The 19,048-nt window shown below is 31.0% G+C and overlaps 3 protein-coding genes across 4 annotated transcripts; all 3 read right to left on the bottom strand.

Moving 5' to 3' along the window:
• Positions 1-1,089: 1,089 nt before the first annotated feature.
• Positions 1,090-9,388, bottom strand: Sp3 (phosphatidylinositide phosphatase spermathreecae). 2 transcript variants are annotated; one of them, XM_072903841.1, is made up of 13 exons: positions 9,048-9,388; positions 8,410-8,783; positions 8,081-8,338; positions 7,643-7,791; positions 7,332-7,504; positions 7,057-7,249; positions 6,630-6,957; positions 6,468-6,538; positions 6,023-6,247; positions 5,318-5,539; positions 4,918-5,231; positions 4,620-4,829; positions 1,090-4,546 (listed from the first exon to the last, which is right to left on the bottom strand). In XM_072903841.1, the coding sequence occupies exons 1-13, from the start codon at positions 9,142-9,144 to the stop codon at positions 3,567-3,569; spliced, it is 3,594 nt and encodes a 1,197-aa protein (XP_072759942.1). In that variant the 5' UTR covers positions 9,145-9,388; the 3' UTR covers positions 1,090-3,566. The 2 variants fall into 2 exon arrangements, with proteins under 2 accessions (XP_072759942.1, XP_072759943.1); XM_072903842.1 differs by lacking the exon at positions 6,023-6,247 and having other exon boundaries at positions 9,048-9,387.
• Positions 9,389-9,956: 568 nt separating this feature from the next.
• Ublcp1 (Ubiquitin-like domain-containing C-terminal domain phosphatase 1) lies at positions 9,957-12,198 on the bottom strand. The gene is made up of 2 exons (XM_072903518.1): positions 11,964-12,198; positions 9,957-11,567 (listed from the first exon to the last, which is right to left on the bottom strand). Exons 1-2 carry the CDS (start codon positions 12,121-12,123, stop codon positions 10,732-10,734), a joined length of 996 nt encoding a protein of 331 aa, XP_072759619.1. The 5' UTR covers positions 12,124-12,198; the 3' UTR covers positions 9,957-10,731.
• A 1,276-nt stretch (positions 12,199-13,474) lies between these two features.
• LOC140671871 (salivary peroxidase/catechol oxidase) lies at positions 13,475-18,694 on the bottom strand. Its single transcript, XM_072903561.1, has 5 exons — positions 17,635-18,694; positions 16,602-17,054; positions 15,766-16,318; positions 14,477-15,575; positions 13,475-14,257 (listed from the first exon to the last, which is right to left on the bottom strand). The coding sequence occupies exons 1-5, from the start codon at positions 17,766-17,768 to the stop codon at positions 14,073-14,075; spliced, it is 2,424 nt and encodes an 807-aa protein (XP_072759662.1). The 5' UTR covers positions 17,769-18,694; the 3' UTR covers positions 13,475-14,072.
• Positions 18,695-19,048: the final 354 nt, after the last annotated feature.

Below are 19,048 nucleotides of genomic sequence, written 5' to 3'. Positions count from 1 at the left end.
CACCATAGCGCCTTTCCCCTCCTTCCCTATTTTCTAGGTGGCTAAAAAACCCATTTTTTCGTTTACTAATTTTTTTCTCGGAAACCTCTCGCTCAAAAAATCTGAAAAAATTTGAGTATATTGGTTGTATAATCAATAACAGAGAATGAATAATTTACCAGTAATGAAAAATAAATTTATTTTTCATTGTTAAATTATTTTCATTCTTCGTTATGGACAAATTATAATTTATTGATTTGTTCCGTTTATTTTATTATATATATATATATATATATATATATTTAATGAATATATTTAATGAGTATGTATAAGTTTGCGATAAGTTTGTGATAAATGTTTTGTTCTTACTTATTCTGTTCGTTGATTTTATTTTAAATTTTAAATTTATTTTCTTTGTAATATTATTATTTTTTTTTATAAATGTATTTGATATTTTATTTTAATTTAATATAATATATTCATTGAGAATCCATTCATTATATTTTTTTCTTTTATTTTATTTATTTTATGTAATTTGTACACGAATGAGTGATGTCATTTAAATTTGCCACTAAAAAATGGCGGTCACTGGAACAAAATTTCATTGGCTGTTCAGAAATATGCGTAATAGCATACCTTACTTTCTTTCCACCATGAGCGGAACATAGATATCGGAAGATATTTTGACGTCAAAACAGATCACGTGATCAAAATTGACGAATTGGTATTTTTACTTTTGGTCACGTGATGTCTTTTGACGCTGAAAATGAGCGTCGAGCGTCAGCATGAAAAGGCACCTTTAAACTGTTGAATCCGCTGAATCCGCCCAATGGGACATCAGTCCACTAAAAGGACTAAAGCATCGTGTAGGCACAGACATCTATGTATTATACAGATGCTGTGCGTGTAGGCCTCAAGATTATCTTTCAAACAATTGGCGCTAAATATCTGATTTGAATGATTGAGAGTTGAAATATGTAAGTAATTTTAGATATTAAAGTTACAACCAAAATGAAAAATTTTATTAATTTAGGGAAACATTATTAATTTATTTTAACATTTATCAAAAGAGTTTATCCTAATATAGGATTTATAAAAGAATTACTTGAGAAATTTGAATAGAATTTTATTACATGCACACAAGCCAAATGTGTTTTATTGATATTTATTCTACAAGTGCTGTGAATGTTTGACGTCTGGTGTATATGCAAATTTTCTTATTATAATTTCCTGGAAACATAGCAGAATATATATGTAAGGCATATCAAGTCTCTACCAAGTTCCACACATACACGGCTTTCCTAAATTGAGTTCTTACTTTGCAAAAAATAGGTGAATTAAAAATTAAGTATATATTTTTTATATTAATTATATAATTATAATATTTATATACACGTATTTTAATTTTTATCCACAAAAAAGGGAAAAAAATCTTAAAAATTATTTTATTTTTATAAAAACAAAACACTTTTTTTAATTATTAATTTCGATTTGAGTTCTCGTAGAATGAGTTCTTATCCATTCACCTATTTCTTGCAGATCATTCATAATGTTATTATAGCTAAATGTGCGATAATGCACATCATACAGATTCTATAAACTTGCATGGGACCTTACATTGCAATAATTATTTAAGTTAAATTGCATTTAACTTAAATAGGTATATAAAATTCAAATTCACAGAGGTTTTTCTAAAATAATTTTTTTTTAATTAGTAGCACCAATTTGAAATAAATTTATGTTAATGAAATCAAAATTAAAATCTTTTAAGAATGCATACTTAAAAAAACAGTTTAGTTTCATTCTTATCCTAAACCATTGCTAAATGTTTTTCAGAATGTACACATTTCTTAAACTCTACTTGTGAGTTTAACCTGTCTGCATTCTGTAAGATTGTATCACAGACTATTGTTCACAGTCACAAAAAAAAACATTCGCTAAAAATGCGAGCTTAGAATCACTATAATGTTGATGTTCTTCCAAAACGTTTCCATACCAGGAACCGAAAAACATCAGAATGAGATAATATTATTTACATTAGTGGGCAATGTAAAGTCATATGTTACAATTTTTTTTATAATAAATATAAGATTTGCACGATATTTATTCTCTGTGGCTAATCTCCTTATATAATTGATTTTTACGTACACACAAAGGGGAACGTATTTCACAGTGTTCACAAGCATATACTCGATTTAATACTGTATGTATGCTGTAGTTCTTGAAATAGTTTGTAACAATTATTGAAGCATCTAAAATTAAAACATTGATACAAACGCCATTAAAAATACATAAACTTGCTACTCAGTTCTTTTGTGTGTGTGTTACATGTTTAAATTATGTCAAATCTTGTATCTGTATATCTATCTTCTATCATATTTATGAATTTTTTTTATAACTTAATCCTTTTATTTGACGAAAGATTTTAATTTTTCTCTCTGTACTGCTTATCTCATTGATTGTAAAACAATTATTTATATATTATTTTAAAAAATTTTAACATATATTTCTCAAAAAATTAACGAGAACAATAATTATACCTTTATTTTGGTAATCAATGTCTCAAACATAGTTTTTATCACTAATTTCATCATATATGTATTTTTTACTATAAACTATATTTAAATAATTTTCTTTATTTACATAATTGACTATGAAATCTTCTTTCTTCAACTTCCTGTACAAATAAATCGTCTCATCTGCATTTCAAATTATTCATATGTTTAATATAAAATTATTTATACAGACATTTATCAATTGAATAAAATATTTTTACTAGAGAAAAGATCTTGATGCTGAGATAAGAAAAAAATTTAGTCACACAGTAAGAATAAGACATTTAAACCTTTTAAAAAATGTATGCATACTTTTTAAATCCAAATTAGTCATATTAAATAGATTTATTTCAGAAAATTGTTATTAAAAGTGTTGTAAAGATTAAAAAAATGTAGCAAGTATGTAAAATTCATGTAGAATGGATCACAATAAAAAAATAGCGTTAAAAGGTGGCACAATTCTTCCCTACAATACAGAATTGTATACAATCAGTATTTATTAATCTGTAAAATCAATTAACTATGAATAAATATTGACAGTGTTGTACTTTGTATTAGTTGTAATTTTATTTTGTCGTAATATAGAAATTGCTTTCTTTTTTCTACAGTGAATAATTTTGTATGTTTCACATCAATAAAGCTATATCCGTGAAATGTGAAAACACGAAATAGGTGCAGTGAGATCGATTTATAACATTTTCTACAAAACGTGATCGAAATTGTTCATTATTTTCTACATGATACTTTTTTCTCGTGTTGCTCAACTTTTTCTACGCGATCTATATAGCAAAACTGTCTATAGTACAATCTAATAATACTTTATTCTTCTTCTCTCTTTGTTTAAGGTGCGTAATAGCATCCGCGTCACTAATATACTAAATATATATATATATATATACTAAAAATTCTTAAAATTATATTCATAAATATTATTGATAATATTTACGAATATAAACAGAGTATCAATAAGCCTTAAATTAATATTCAATGACGAATTGTATTTAGAAAGCTGATCGTTCAAGTAATAAAGGTTTATAAAGCAATAAGTCTAGATTGACAGGAGGCCCATCTATCTTGAAGTTTCTGGCGCTCTTCCAGATGGTGTTCCGACAAATTTCGCATTGCGTTGTTTGTCTTCAGCTTTCTGGGATCTAAATTAGCTCCTAATGTTTGAACACCTTTAGCAAACTTTGAGAACGGCAACAAAATATCCTTAGCCGTGGACGTTACTGGACTGGTAACGCTCGCGATATTCTCCTTGATAGATTTTAAGGCAGATTCACTTTGGGACGACGTAATGTTCAACGTCAAGTCCTGTTCGGAAGCTGATCTTTTCTTCTCGTCCATTCTACTTTCCGTTTGAAGAGTAGCACTCTTGATACCGGACGATAACGTTTTATTTTCAACATCCCCCGTCGAATGACTAATATTCTTTGAAAGTGTCAAAGTTGATGGAATGCGTTCTCTTTCCTCGTGCATGCTATCCCCTACATCGTACACTGTTATCTCCGGCGTGGTTGCCGCGATTTTCTGCGGCGAAGCGCTGAGAGTACTGGTGCCAGAGCCATATTGCGGTATTAGATGCAATGCATCAATAGCTATATCGGGTTTCAAATCTGAATTCACGTTATGTCTTGTAGATATTCCCATGGTCACGTTAGTCTCACAAACGTCACCGTCCATAACGTTACTATTTTTCACACCCATAATAATACCGATCACTGGAGTGTAAGCTTCCATTAAATGCTTATCGTGACTAAAGTTTGCTGGTTTTTTGACACGTATTTGTGCCATTTCGATATTTTCCTCACTGCCACTGCTGCTGCTACTGTTGCTCTTTTCTTTCACATTGCCTGAAATATCACTGTTACCGACCGTAAAGATCGGCTTTGATAACTCTTCCGTCTTTTTGTTATTTATATTTTTTGCCAAATCAGTTGGCTTCTTTGTGCCGAAACTCAGTTTATTCAATTTACTAAATTGCTCCGACATGTTGGTTAAAGCTTTTGAACCTAAAAAATATTCATTATAAAAATTTTATTCGTCAAATAATACACAATTAATCAAAATAATTTAAGAACAAACCTGCTGTCTTTAAAGCAAGTAATTGTGTCTCGGATACATTTCTCGTCAATTCTGGAAATGACGAAATGTCCAGTAATCCAGTAGAGCCTTTAACATTCACTAATTTACTCTTTCTCTTATCTAATGTGACATTCATGGCTATGGGAATCTTTGGTAAGCCTGCTATTTCCATAGCTACAGAAATGGCTTCACAAATTGCTTTTAAAGATTCTGTAAATTTAAAATATCATTATACAGTTATTTAGAGTTTGATATAGACAAAAAGTTTATGATGTAGATAAAGAAAATATATTCCTACCTATGGTTTCTTCTTCAGTTTTAATCACAACCGCCATGTTATTGAAAAATCTTAAATTTGTACTGCGAAACATGTGAAAGTAACCGTACTCGCCGTTCATCTTGTAATTGATTCTAATACAATGATAATGCTTATTTTTGAAGAACGATACCGTATTCTCAGGTTGACCGAATTCAATCAAAATGATATCATTTAGCGGAATTCTTTGGTAATTTGTAACTTTATCGATTTGATCGTCATAGTCTGCTATATAATAACTATCTCGGGTTAATATCAGAATAGTATCCATTTCTGTTTCCGTTGGGTCACCGGTACTAAAATAAAAATAAGAACTTTTTGATTGAAGCTCAAATTGTATATACACAAGTACAACAAATATAATAATTATTTAATTACATACACGGGATCGGCATCGATGACACCCCAACTGCCTAGGATAATTTCAGGATCAGGTATCAGTAATTTTTTGCAGTCTTCGATTAGTAATTTCACGTGAATCGCAGTCGCTGCATTGTCTTCCTCATCGGTACGCTCTAAGAATACTTCTTCGCTTACCGAATTTCCCAACATCATATCGATTGTCGCTTGCCGGTAGACATCCTTGAAGCGATTCAAGTAATATCTGCAAAGATATTTTCTCATTACATAGCTGTGCTAAAAATTAAAGACTAATTTTCAGAGGCAAGAAAATATAATAGAAAGATTAAGAAAATATTTCATTTAAAGTATATATTTAATAGATCATATATTCTATATAGAAGAAAATATATATTAAAAAAGATAAAGCAGCTTTTTTATGTTTAATTTATTAACTGATAATGCATTTATAAAAATGATTGACTATTTGATTATAAATCATCTTTACATTCTGTCATAAAATAAAGGGACGATATGAAGCCAAAGCTAAACGTGCAAAAGAATTTTTGCAGCATAATAAAAATAACTTTTCATGCTGATATTAACATAGAGAGTATATCTTTTTATATATAATTTACATATAAATTAATCTGTAGAAAATAGATTAAAATGTAATTAAATTAAGCTTTAAAGATACATCTCTGCCGTACATTTTGCAAAAGTGAAGCTACAAGCAAGCACAACGAACCTTGCTAAATTATATAGGGCAGTGGCATAAAGAAAGTCGGGATGAGTAGCAAGTTGAAGTTGTATATTTGGTGGTTTCATAGGTATAAGTTCAAGACAGCAATTATCAAAGATATCTAAATAATGTGACCAATCGTTGTTCAGTTGATCAACGTCGATCGGGTTCCCTAGCAGCGTATCTATCGCTGCTTGACGTAAGTCATCCATAAAGTGTTGCTGATAATATCTATGGGAAAATGAAAGGACAATGTCAGGGTCCTGGTTCAGAACATAACGCGGTTTCAAATATCAAAGGCCCGGGTATATTATATCTTTTAAAGGGGCATGATAACTGTGAAAGGTTCTGTTTGTGTCACGTGTAAAATGTTGGAAATAAAAATAAAAATGAAAATGAAGGAAAATTAAGCGGATACAGAGTGATGAAAAGATTGATGTATATAGTCTACCTGTTTGCAGAATTCATGCCATCTTTCATCAACCCAGTAAATTTTCTCTCCCCGGTACGCGTATAATCTCCCTATAATAAACAGCAATTAGAAAAAGAGATCATTTGCAGAAATTAAATTGTTCTCAATCATACAACTTGGCACAGTTTGAAATGCACGGACCTTTAAAGCGTTTGTTCCTGCATACTGCTTGCTAATAATATCTCCATTATTAGCCCAAAGTGATTGGAAAGTCTGTCTTATGTTTGTAGGCAGAGTTCCATCAGGTGGTATTAATCCCAGTTTCGAAAATTGCATTTCCATAACGGCTTTACCCAAAGCAGTTTGCACCACGTTTGTTCTATCTAAGCAATCTATGCAATTCACACGAAATATGCCCTTTTGCTTGCAAATCGTACCTTGTTTATCACGCCAGCAATAACCCATATCTGCTAGCACTGTGGCCAATGCATTAACCAAAATAGACACATTTTCGAAATGCATTCCCCGACTGTGTTAGAGACAAAATTTTCGAGATACAACATAATTCATGAAATGAAAGCAACAAGCATAAGAATTTAGCATTAGGATAATGCTTGGGAATACTTACCAATATTCGTGGAAATCGAAAGTAGTGTACGTAATATCTGAATGATTATAGTTAAACACATAATTACTGTAAGCTTCCCAGATTATCTTTTCTTTCCCAGACTGTTCAACCAGATTAACGATGCAAATAGGTCCATACAATGCAAGTTCCTCACCAAAATGCTTTTCGAATGCTACTTGTGTTTCAGCTTCACCTACGACATTATTATATTCTATTATTATATTATGTACAAATTGTCTAATATGACAAAATATATCTTTTTTTTTTTTGGATACCTTTATCAATTTGCGGTGGAGGCTTATATTTGTATCCAGGTTGCGACCAATATACTGGTACGCTACCTCGTACTTGTACAAAGGATACTTGATGATCATGGTACCAAACTAATTGTTCAGTCTCGACATAATTTGCACATTTTCCATCATCATCCACTCCGCGTCTCTTATACCTATGTAATGTTACATTTAGAAATATTTCTTCAATTCTATATACACATATAATCTGTCTTTAATGTTAAATAAGATAAAGTTTATGGAATATGTAGGGGCATACAATTGTCGAAACAATTTATAGAAATAAAAGTTACCTGGTCCCCGCGCGAAATCTACTCCTTCTTGATATAATTGCCAAGTTAAATATCTCTTGTTGTGGTTGGTCATCAAAACCCACTTCAACTACACATTTTTCTATTTGAACATATCCTTGAATAATCGGTAATATCCAACAATTTGCTTTCTGCAAAATAGATGTGATTTAGATAAGCAAATGCTACATTGTAAGTAATTCTTGATAATTGTAAAATTGGTTTCGGATAATTTATCTACTTGTTAATTAATTGAGCAGATAAAAATAAGTTGGTTTTATGCAACAAATTTGATATATCATCATATAATTAATAGAATTACTAAATAAAATATTTGTCTAAGCAAATATATGCAATTTTATTGAGTGGAATCAATTGTGAATAATATATATATATATATATATATATATATATAATAAAGATTTTATAGAGATTACTAACATCCAAATTAATAATGTCCTGTAACATATGCTTATTCCAGAAAAATCTGTCATCTACCCGTTGCCATAATGGTTTATTCTGAGTGCAATGCTCAGATTCTGCCATACATTGTTGTTGCAAACTATTAGTGATATCACCAGTCTGACAAAAGAAGAAGGAATCAGTTTCGGTAAATATCTTATTTAGTTCTTCCAATATTCTCTTCTCAAATCTTTCTTTGTCTTTCACTATGCTCCGTTTTGCTACTGTAGACTTTACCTATAAAAAGATTATATAAGACTTATGGAAAATATCAATTACACAATGTCAACGACTTAGAAGATTCTTACTTGAGACGTAGCTAATGCAGCAGCCTGCTGTGTGGTATTTTTTATAGTATTTGTGGCATTCTTTATTGTACCCCAGGTTTTTGCTAGGGCTGCCTTCTGTGGCACATCAAATAATCCGCCACCTTTTTTCTTCAATGCATACTGATGCTTCTTACAAGGCAACAAACCAATATCCACATTTTCTGTACCAATATGTAAAAGCGCGATAGATTTGATTTTGTATACAACATGACCACCATGTAATTCTCCCACTGGTGTGACATCTTTTATAAGCATCAAGCGAGGTTCTAACACTGACACTTGTTCAATTTTGCCCACTATTCCATAACACATTCCCAGACATTCTAAATCCTTCGGCGTAGCCCATTCCCAATCTGCAAAATCCATCATTGTCAAAAATAATAATAATTGGTAAACTGTTATAATTAATTCCTAAATACATTAAAGCACACACGTAACATTCTTTTATCAATTATTAAGTATGAATCAGGAAATGTCATCTATATTTATCTTTGTGTGGACATGGGACAGGCTTGAAGGAAATGAAATTAATTCGCGTCCCGAAAATTCAGGCGATGTCTAGATCGATCTTTTGACGAGTGACGCTCACTTATCTGTCAAATGATGCAATTACTCACCCGATTTCGCAGCGAATTCGCCGGTGTACTTGTCACACCAAAGACTGTACTTCTCTTTCACAAAGATAAAATGGGTGTCAGTGCGGAACAACTCCATTCTTCTGCTTCTCCGCAAGTTTGACAGCTATCAGACAGCATGTGTGACGTTTCCGCGTCAAGCAAAATATCCGCCTACCACTGAACGTTCGCCATATTGTTCGTGACGTTTGTCACTGACACTTTTAGCCAAGTTTACTTTTCGATATAGAAAGCGACGAGTGATCGTTCGAGTATGAGAAATACGGATCAATTATTCTATTGTTCCTCAATGTGGGCGACGATGCGAAGTAGTGCGCTCGATATTTCGACAAGGTACTTTCTCAACTCGTGCAGAATCGTTCTTGACTCGATTGGTAATATATGAATAATTGGGGCGCGAGATTTCGTTTCTTATTTCTCTTTTGTACATTAGCAAATAATTTTTATTAGCTAATACTTTAGTATTATCTAATAAAAAATGAAGGAGTTTTCTTTGCATTTTGTGCATGAAACTTTATCCTGATATTATTAGTAAGATAATAAATATGTATACATGTGTATAGAATATACGTATAGACTAATAAATTGTTTTATATTATACAGATATAAAAAACATAAAAATATAAACTATATATAAATATATAATGAAAGTAGAGATAACTATTTCAGATCTTTTTTTTATTATTATATTTGCATAGAAATATATATAAAATACATATAACAAAATTTGAGAAAAAAAAATTAAACTTATATTAATATAAATCTTATATTTGTATAAATTTTGATTGCAAATATATTTAGAAAATGTTTATCATAAGCTTGACAGATATAAAAAGATTTTAAAGATAGACAATAGATTAAAAATCGAATTTTTGGATAAGTAAGCTTTATTACAATCGTTATGTATATATTTTTTATATTTTTATACACACATCCTCTTTCGAAATATTTTAAATTTTATCGAAATGGAGACAGGATTTTATTATATTTATATTGAAATATTTATATAAAAAAAATTTAGCATATATAAAAATTTTTTAATTTTCTAAATATAGTCTGCTAAACGCTAGCATATTGTAAGATAAAAATTGCGATTTGTATAGCGAAATATATATTACGTGTTAATGAGTAGAATAAGCCGCATTGTTACAATAGTGCGAGCATGTAAAGAATTAAATGTTTCGCTTAAGTTTGTTATCCCAAAGTTTGTCGATATTTATATTTACGCAAAGATGTACATGGAGATGCGCAAAAATTTTGCACACATGACACGCGGACTTAAACGTATTATATCATTGCATTCTTGTACTGAGCATTTCGTGCGTTTTATTTAAATTTAATCTCTTATATACGTACAGTAAAATCGATAAATACATCACAAATATACAGAAACATGTGAAAATACGTGTATTTTCAAAAAGTTTAATATATCACGCATTATAAATTCTCTTGCAACAAAAGTCGTGATCCAGAATGTATAGAACAGTCTTATAACCTGATTTCTTAATAATTTTAAAATAGCTGACAAATGCAAATTCTTTCATGTGCTCTTTTCATTATATACAGTCTTCAAGTTACTTCGCGTTGCTCCTTTGCATCAATCCCTATATTGTTCATTGATTTTCCTTAGGGAGACAAAAAATACAAAAATGAGTTTCATCAATATTTAACTATTCTCATCATTGCTAGTTTGTTCATTCTTCGTTTGGTTGTTCTTCTTGGGTTTGTATTCTTCCCATTTTCTATGATTAAGTGTTTGAAAGTCATCGACCTCTGCTATTAATTCCAAATATCTTGATAGCTTTAATAATTCAAAGTCTTCGACTCTGCTGGTGTGAGCATGTTTAAAAGGTTTTATTCTCAATCCTGATTGCGGATTCATTATGAAATTTCGTCTGATATCGTCAAACATTATTGTATTTTTCGCAGAGAACTGTTTGTACTTTCCCCAAATAATGCCTAGTGGTTTTACTCCGACAACGCCATATTTTGGTGTGTGAACAGTGATCATAGCAAGGACATCCAGATGAAAAGCTATTTTATAGTTTGGATGATTTGAAACTCCCAAAAGTTTCATCTTTTCGTTAATCCACTTCATGCTAGTTGCCGACCAAATGACTATGTCATAATTTTTATAAGCACATGTCAAAAATTCATGGAGATACGGACGCATTAATTGGGCTCCACTTTCTGCCACTGATCTATGATCAAACAAAGTATAGTCTATGTCAAGAACAAGGAGCTTCTTACCCTCCCTCAGAGGATTCAGTTCTGTAATCACATAGCGATCAATACGTATTTGGATTTTACGTAGATTTATCTCAGCCTTTTCAATCTCTACTTCCTCTTCCTCTATATCTAAATCATTAATCACTTCAGGTACATTCTCTGGTGCTTGACTGGCCTCTGCAATATCTTCTTCACGCGAGCCCATCAACATCAGTTTGAAGCCAGGTTTCAAATTTAACTTGCCAATTATGTCCTCATCTTGTGCTGCTTTGCCTAAGGAATAAAAAGTTTCTAAAGTTATTTTTGAAAACTATGTATTTAAATTATGCTATATCAGATTATAAATTTTCACCAACTTTTCTAGTCATTAACAATTAATAACAATCAATAATAACATGAAAATTAAAAGAATTATTTCAAGAAAAATAAGATTATAAATTTGACATATTGCAATAAAGGGGAGAAGCTTTATCGAAATTATAAATAAATAACTGCTGTCAATACATTTTAAATAACAATGGTATAAAACGTAACTAAAATTTTATGATTATGTAGCAGGATATTTGACTATACTTAAACATGGGGAAAAAATTAGGAAATATGTTGTTGAAATTACGGGAACGATTATTTATCAGACCTAAAGCCAACAAACAGTTCTCAAAACATAACCTTTAAATTTGAGATTTAACAGCTTTTGACGTTCAGGACGAACACCCGTTTCTTTATGTATAAGCTCTTTCAGAGTAAGAACAGTATCCTCCTCTTGAATATCGAGAATATCGTATTCTTTTCCGCTCCATTTCACCACAATTCTTAATTCGTTTTCCATCCTCGCTTTTCTAACCGTATAAATGAAACAGATGCATCGCAAGTCTAGAAAATCCGCTAATACACTTGCATATACAACTGCATTATCGATAATGTCATATCGTCATATGTATGTATTTAAAAAGTTTGTTTTTTTTCATTTAAAAGAGATTTCCAATAAAATTAAATATCTCATAAAATTAGTAATATATTACATCATTTTGCTTTTTTTGTTGAAAATATAAAAACTAATTAAATCGAAAATCGCGTATCCGTCTGCGGATATTGCAGTTAGAATAATAAAAAACTATATATATACATACAAAAATATATTTATAATACATAGATATTAAATACATGTATTTTAATAAAATAAATATTTCTTTCTAGAAAATAAACTTTTATTATTCTCACAAAATTAAAAATAAAATATATTGTTTACTTATTTTTTTTTATAAGGAAATAAAAAATTAATCGCAATTGATTGTGAAAGCAATTTTTAATTATAGTAGCAATTTATGTAAATTTATTTCATACTTACATGTCATATTGCAATAAATTTTTAGACAGAAAGTTTTTGGATTAAAAAGATAAGAAATAATAATATATGTTGCAAAGCACCAACAAAATAATTTTTGCTTATTTATTATATTTTTTTTTTCATAAAATTATTCCCATAACGGATTATTTGTTAATCAAACAATCCAAAAACTTTTAAAGCAAAGAGCTTAACAGCAAATTGAAGTGTATATATATATATATATATATATATAACATTCATTGTAATATTGTATTGTTGTTGTATCATTATCGGGGTTTGAATTGCGATATATGAATGATACATATGTCTATCAGAATAAAATTTATATAATTAATATATGTAATACATATAAATAAAAATAAATATTTAAAGATTTAAATATACATTTTGACATATATTACTTTTATTGATATTATTGAAATTTTGCATAATTGTTTTAATTAGTTTTTATATTTTTTATTTCATACAGATACGTGACTAAAATGTTGGAATACATAATGGCAAAAATTCGACGAAATCGGTGAGTACTGAATATTTTAAAAATGTTATAGATAACTTATAATATTATAATAATTATAAAAACAATCTTTTCCACATTAAAATATAGGGTACTACAACAATTTCGAAAAAGTATTCTAATTTTTGCAAAAATACCCTCAAATTTACTTAAAAGTAAAAAACAAAATAAAAAATAAAAAATATTACTTAATCATTTTATTCTTAATTCTTTCGTTAAGATATTTCTACTTAGCTTTTTCCTGCTACTGTCAAAAATGAAATAAACATATTTAAAGAACTTTCTGAAAATATTATATTCAACAACATTATAATAAGATATATATGTGTAAAGCATTAGCACTTTTTTCATTAGTAATCTGCTTGGTTTGTTTAAAAACAATTTTTGTTACAAAATTTAAAAATGCTATTAAATCGTTACTTTTAGGTGTTAGGTGTATCTATCTTACTTGAAAAAATAATTGCGATTTAAAAATGTATCAAGTTGCATAACAAAAAGCTTTAAGTATTTATCCATTTCTAAATATTTATTTTCAATAGCTATGATTTGCGACCTATAAGTCAGTAAAATTCGTTGTTATATTTATGTTATTCAATATTTCTTATTCTTTATTTGTATAGCAAAATTTATAGAATTGTATAGATAGATGAAAAAATAATTTTTCAACTTAGGAATGTATACAGAATGCTTATATATAATTCTTATGTAAAACTTATTATTTGTGTGAAAAACTCTTTAGATGAATTAGAATATAAACCTAATTTTAAGGTCATAAAACTTTTTGAAAGTTAACATTAAAATAAAGATCATTCAAGCTGTGTTCATTATAATTCAAATAATTCTCACAATTTTATATATATGCTATATTTATAAAGTTTTGATCTGTTCGGATTTTTTATATCTGTTGATGACGCTAAATTGGAAATGAAGTGTTTTCTTTCCACAATGTAAAGGAAGGTTCTGGTATATCTTTGCAAGGTACCAGAGGATTATCAGGTCCAATAGAACGCATTAATTCCATCTGAACATGTGTAATTCCATCGGAACAATCGCATATTATTTTGGCCAGCGAAATCTTGCGTAGCTCCACGAGTTGTTCTGAAATGTTTGTATATATAATTCAGTTTTATACATTTTTTGACATAATAAATTTCTTCAAGTATCAAAAATTTATAGCAAATATTTATCATTTTAAAAACTTATATTATTCAATATTTGCTATTTTATAGCAGATATTTTTTCCTATAAATAATTCTAATTATGCTAATTGAATATCATAGTAAAAGCAAATATTATCAACATCAACATGAAATTTACCTTTTGTGAAGGGATATGGTTGCTCGGCGTATTCATACCAGTAGCGATCTCCCTTTTGCAAACGTGCGAACTGGTCAATGATCAAACACGTAAACGTAGGTCCGACCAAACTGTCTGACTTTGGAATTTCCGATAACGCGCCGGTATATAAATCTATATCGTCGACCGACTCGTAAAGCATCGATATTTGTTCCAGATCCTGATGATTCAAATACCCTTCGAGGTCGGCAAACGTTTCCACTTTTCCTAGTCCGCAATACTCTCGCCATACAGTGTATCCTGGCAATCCGTGATCCCGTCCACGTTGAATGTTCAACGATACCAGATCGAGGCCGCAAGGTATTGTAAAATTTGCTACGGGATCTTCGAAAAGATTATTGGTCAGCTGCGAAGTGACATGCGTAGAGTATTTTTGAATGACATTGGTTGTGGCCGAATTGATTGAACTCCTGATGCCGTTCTCGGCATAAAGGCTGTACGGATTGAAAAGCATCCTGTGCAGTTCCATATACGACGACGTACCCTTCTCTGCGTCTGTCATTCTCATCAATCCTGGTAGTAAAGTGTGTGCGAAACGAAAAGCCGCGGCCGCAAAGTGATTGGCTATCGTCGGATCGTTCTCCAGATCATTTGGATCATACATTTGCTTTCTGTAGCCTGATCTAAGAGGCTTTAAACTGTGTTTCTTCATCTTTTTATCGCCTACGATGATGGGTAGAAACTCGCGATAGGTGATGTGTTGCAATTGAGCGCCAACAATACGTCGCGTTTCCTGAAAGAGCACTTCGTCACTCCAACCGGGATTGATTTTTGATAATTCATCCGCGATCCTGTTGTGTTGCCTCGCCCAGAGAAGATGCATTGTAGTTAAGTGCAAATTCTCGTTCGCTCTGGCATCACCGGCCACGAAGCAATAACGACCACGACGTCGCTCAGCTTCTCGGTTACAACCATCGTTAGGATTCGTGCTTGGTGGTAAGAGGGTTCTATTATCAGGGGTGAGCTGCATCTTCAAACGACCACCGTTGAATTCGCGTAGGTCACAAGTGGTCTTGTTGTTGGAACCATAAATGGCTGAACCGTCGATGAAGGCACTGACCTAGACGTAACATTTATTAAACTTCTCTATAGTTTTATTCTTTGGCGACTTGAATTATTTTTAAGTTTATATCGAGTAAGAAAATTAGTTTGTTGAATTTTATATATCTAGAAGAGATTTATGTAGAAAGTGTATTCTGTGATTTCTTAGTTTTTTTTAGAATTGCAAGTAGAATGCGAATCTGAATTACTTGATTAAGCTGTTCTCTGCGACCCAGTTTACATCGCGGAGCTGGTGCCGATCTTACAAAATCCATGCAGGTTCTATTAGTCAGATCATACACAGGATCGCCGCTTCCGATTCGAATGGAGAAGCATTCGGGATGTTGTTCTTTCGAGGATGAACAACATGCTATCGAACTCCCGTTAATACCTTGACTAAGCGCGGTGGCGGTAATGTCGTGATCTAGAAACTGACCGAATACAGCCAGCATCACCGTGAAAGAAGGATTGCTGCTGACTGAAGGTTTATGTATTTTCAGACTGACTTCTCTGGCGGAAGGCAAATCCTTTCCGGATCGCGTCTTCCGAGGAGATTCGATCCCGTCGGCGTAATCCGGTGGCAAAACTCTCTTGAAAGGTTTCATGCCAGAGCCCCATCCTCTCGGTCGATTGCAGCTACCGTCGACGGTTCTGTATTTGCCGATTTTGCAGGAGCGATCGAAATATTGTTTGCATACGCTCTTCGGCACCCAGCCGCTGTCAAAGAAAGTACCGATCGCCGAAGGTCCATTTTGAGTGGATCTTGAACAGGAAAATATTTATAAAATTTCTTATCAATAGTCTAAAATGTTATAAAAATTAACTCTTTATAATTTTAATCGCCAATATAAATAATTACTTTATATATTGCAGAAAAATTAAGATTTTAATTTATAAATATGCAGGCTATATAGGCAAAATATTATATATAATATAGAGCTACTACATTTTGAACATTCTTTTTAAGAAAAAAAAATTAAAGGATAACATAAATATTTTACACATTTATTTACACATTTATATAGGGAGAGAGTCTAGCACTCACCTCATATTTTCAATCGTTCTTGTCGCTGCGATTTCACCTATCGCTGCTAAAGCAAGAGCACTAACATTAGGATACGTGCTCACCGCATAGCGATGTCTAGATTCTGGAGATGGGGATGGCAACGGTGACTTTGCCGCAATCGTGTCCGCGAGCAATCGATCCTTCATCGCTTGTTCGCCGGCTCGTAGTCCTTGCATATATTCGTGTCGACTGAGATTCTTCGTCGAGGTATCAATGTTCGCGTTTCGCTGAATGTAGTTGAATTCGACTATGGCACTGACAGTACTGCTGGAAGATGCGTACGAGGCGGATCCAGGTGCAAATCTTAAGGTTTCTCTTAGGATGCCACGTAAATTTCCGGGGGATGTTGCGTTGTCGATCATGGGATTAGTGGAGTTAGTATGACTGATGGAATAGCTGATGGATACCACCAAAGCCATCGTAAATATCACTCTAGAAAATCGGATTACAAAGTATAATTGTTCAACGGGGCCATAAACGATATTTCAGTAATATAATTTGTTATTTATATAGTTAATTAAATTTTTAGACTCGAAAATTCTATAACTGACATAACTTGACAAAGGCTATAGCCGGATAAGCATACAAAAAATGCCCCCGACGAGTTTTCAAATAATACTTGGCCTGTCATTTTCTCATTGTAAAAAAAATACTTTATTATTTCCTGAGTTACCGAGAAAAACGTCATTTTACAGTGAGGACATGACAGACAAATTATGTTATTTAAAAACTCGTCGGAGGCACTTTCACTATGCTTACCGACTACCGCCTTAAAAACTCTAATCTAAATCTTGGTTCCTTGTTATCTATTTTTTATTTATTTTTAATTTTTTGTAGCGAATTTGATATTAAAATTCTATACAGTCTTGTAGAAATAAAATATGTATAACATAAAGTATCTCTAAAGTAATATAAAAGTGTAAAATAAAACTTTTATAAAACTTTATAATACTTTACATAAAATTTGATTTAATTTTTCAAAATCTTATATAAAAGACAGACGTAAATTTACATTAGAATAACGCAAATGCAGCATTGGAATTGTCGTATTCGCGTTCTTCGAGTTCTCAAAAGGCTGGCAAATTCGACGTAGTCGGGTGAATCCATATGCCTTCTTAGAGGCGTCCTTTCCGTAATACCACGCATTTTCGTTGCACAAAAATGCAGATGCAAAAGATTTTTAAACAACACACAGATATCGATTTCTGCTTGTGACGATGGATAGGCGAAGCTCTTCAAAGATCCTCCTCATCTGACAGTTTGATTTTACGTATATATAAATCACTTAACACGTCTCTCGTATAAATAATTACAACACTACACCATTAAATAAAATTTTGTCTGAAGCAAATTTTTTGTTTAAAATATGTCATAGATAGACTGATAGATTTAAAAGTAATAAATGCAATTGTCAAAATTTTAACAAATTGCTATTATTTACAAAATGTTAAAAACATGCACTTAAATATGATACTTATAAAATTCTTTTTCGTCGATACAATATATATAAAACTATGTAACTTCTTTGTCCGCATATAAAAAAAAAATTTAATAAAGGCTTCAGCCCTTGAAGATTGTTCGCATGTCCGTACGGACAACCAGACTGGTTATATAAAGTGGTGAATCGAGAATCGACAGTCTGGAATGAAACATGAGTAGCCTTGCCGCATTTTTATTTTGCGGTGCGACAACTCTGCCAACGAGCTATATTTCTATGTGACTTATGCAAGCGATTATCCATTATATTTGAGATTGATAAAAATTATATAAAATTATTTTGCACATATAAACGACACAACATAACGTAAACTATTAGAATAATCACACAATTGATTTCATAAAAATTTGTTTGTTATATAAAATTTTATAATGAGCGGTATTACTTTTTATTATGCAATTTTCAGAAGTAACAAAGTTAATTAAAATGTTTATGCTTTTTTTATTTTGTATATAATAGACACTCTCGTCTTCACATATTTATCTTCACTTTGTATAAAACTTTATTGTTTAAGCTTTCCATCAAAATAAGATTAATTTTATCATAACACGTCATGTAATGTTGACATAAACGGCCAATATTTGACTGCCAAGAACGATGGTTAGTGCGTTGATTTTCTCGCCGCATCCCGTAATATATCTATGTAATGTAATACATGTCTCGGATCACGGAAAGGCTTCTGTCCTGTCGGGCTTCTCGAGAATATAAGTTTAAATCGTCAACGACTAGTCATTTTTCTGTGAAAAATTGAATGCATAGGATATTACATAGATTTTACTCTTTCAAAGTAATTTTTAAAATTTTTTATGTATATCATATAAAATATTTTTTAAAAATATTATTTAATTTATACTATATGGAATATTAGATACTTAGATTAAAGACATAGATTTATTTTTACTTATAACTTGTAATTTCTTTGCGTATT

The sequence above is a fragment of the Anoplolepis gracilipes genome, chromosome 12 (genome assembly GCF_047496725.1).
Source record: "Anoplolepis gracilipes chromosome 12, ASM4749672v1, whole genome shotgun sequence".
In the NCBI taxonomy this organism is placed as follows: domain Eukaryota; kingdom Metazoa; phylum Arthropoda; class Insecta; order Hymenoptera; family Formicidae; genus Anoplolepis; species Anoplolepis gracilipes.
This window is presented reverse-complemented; position numbering and strand designations above follow the sequence as displayed.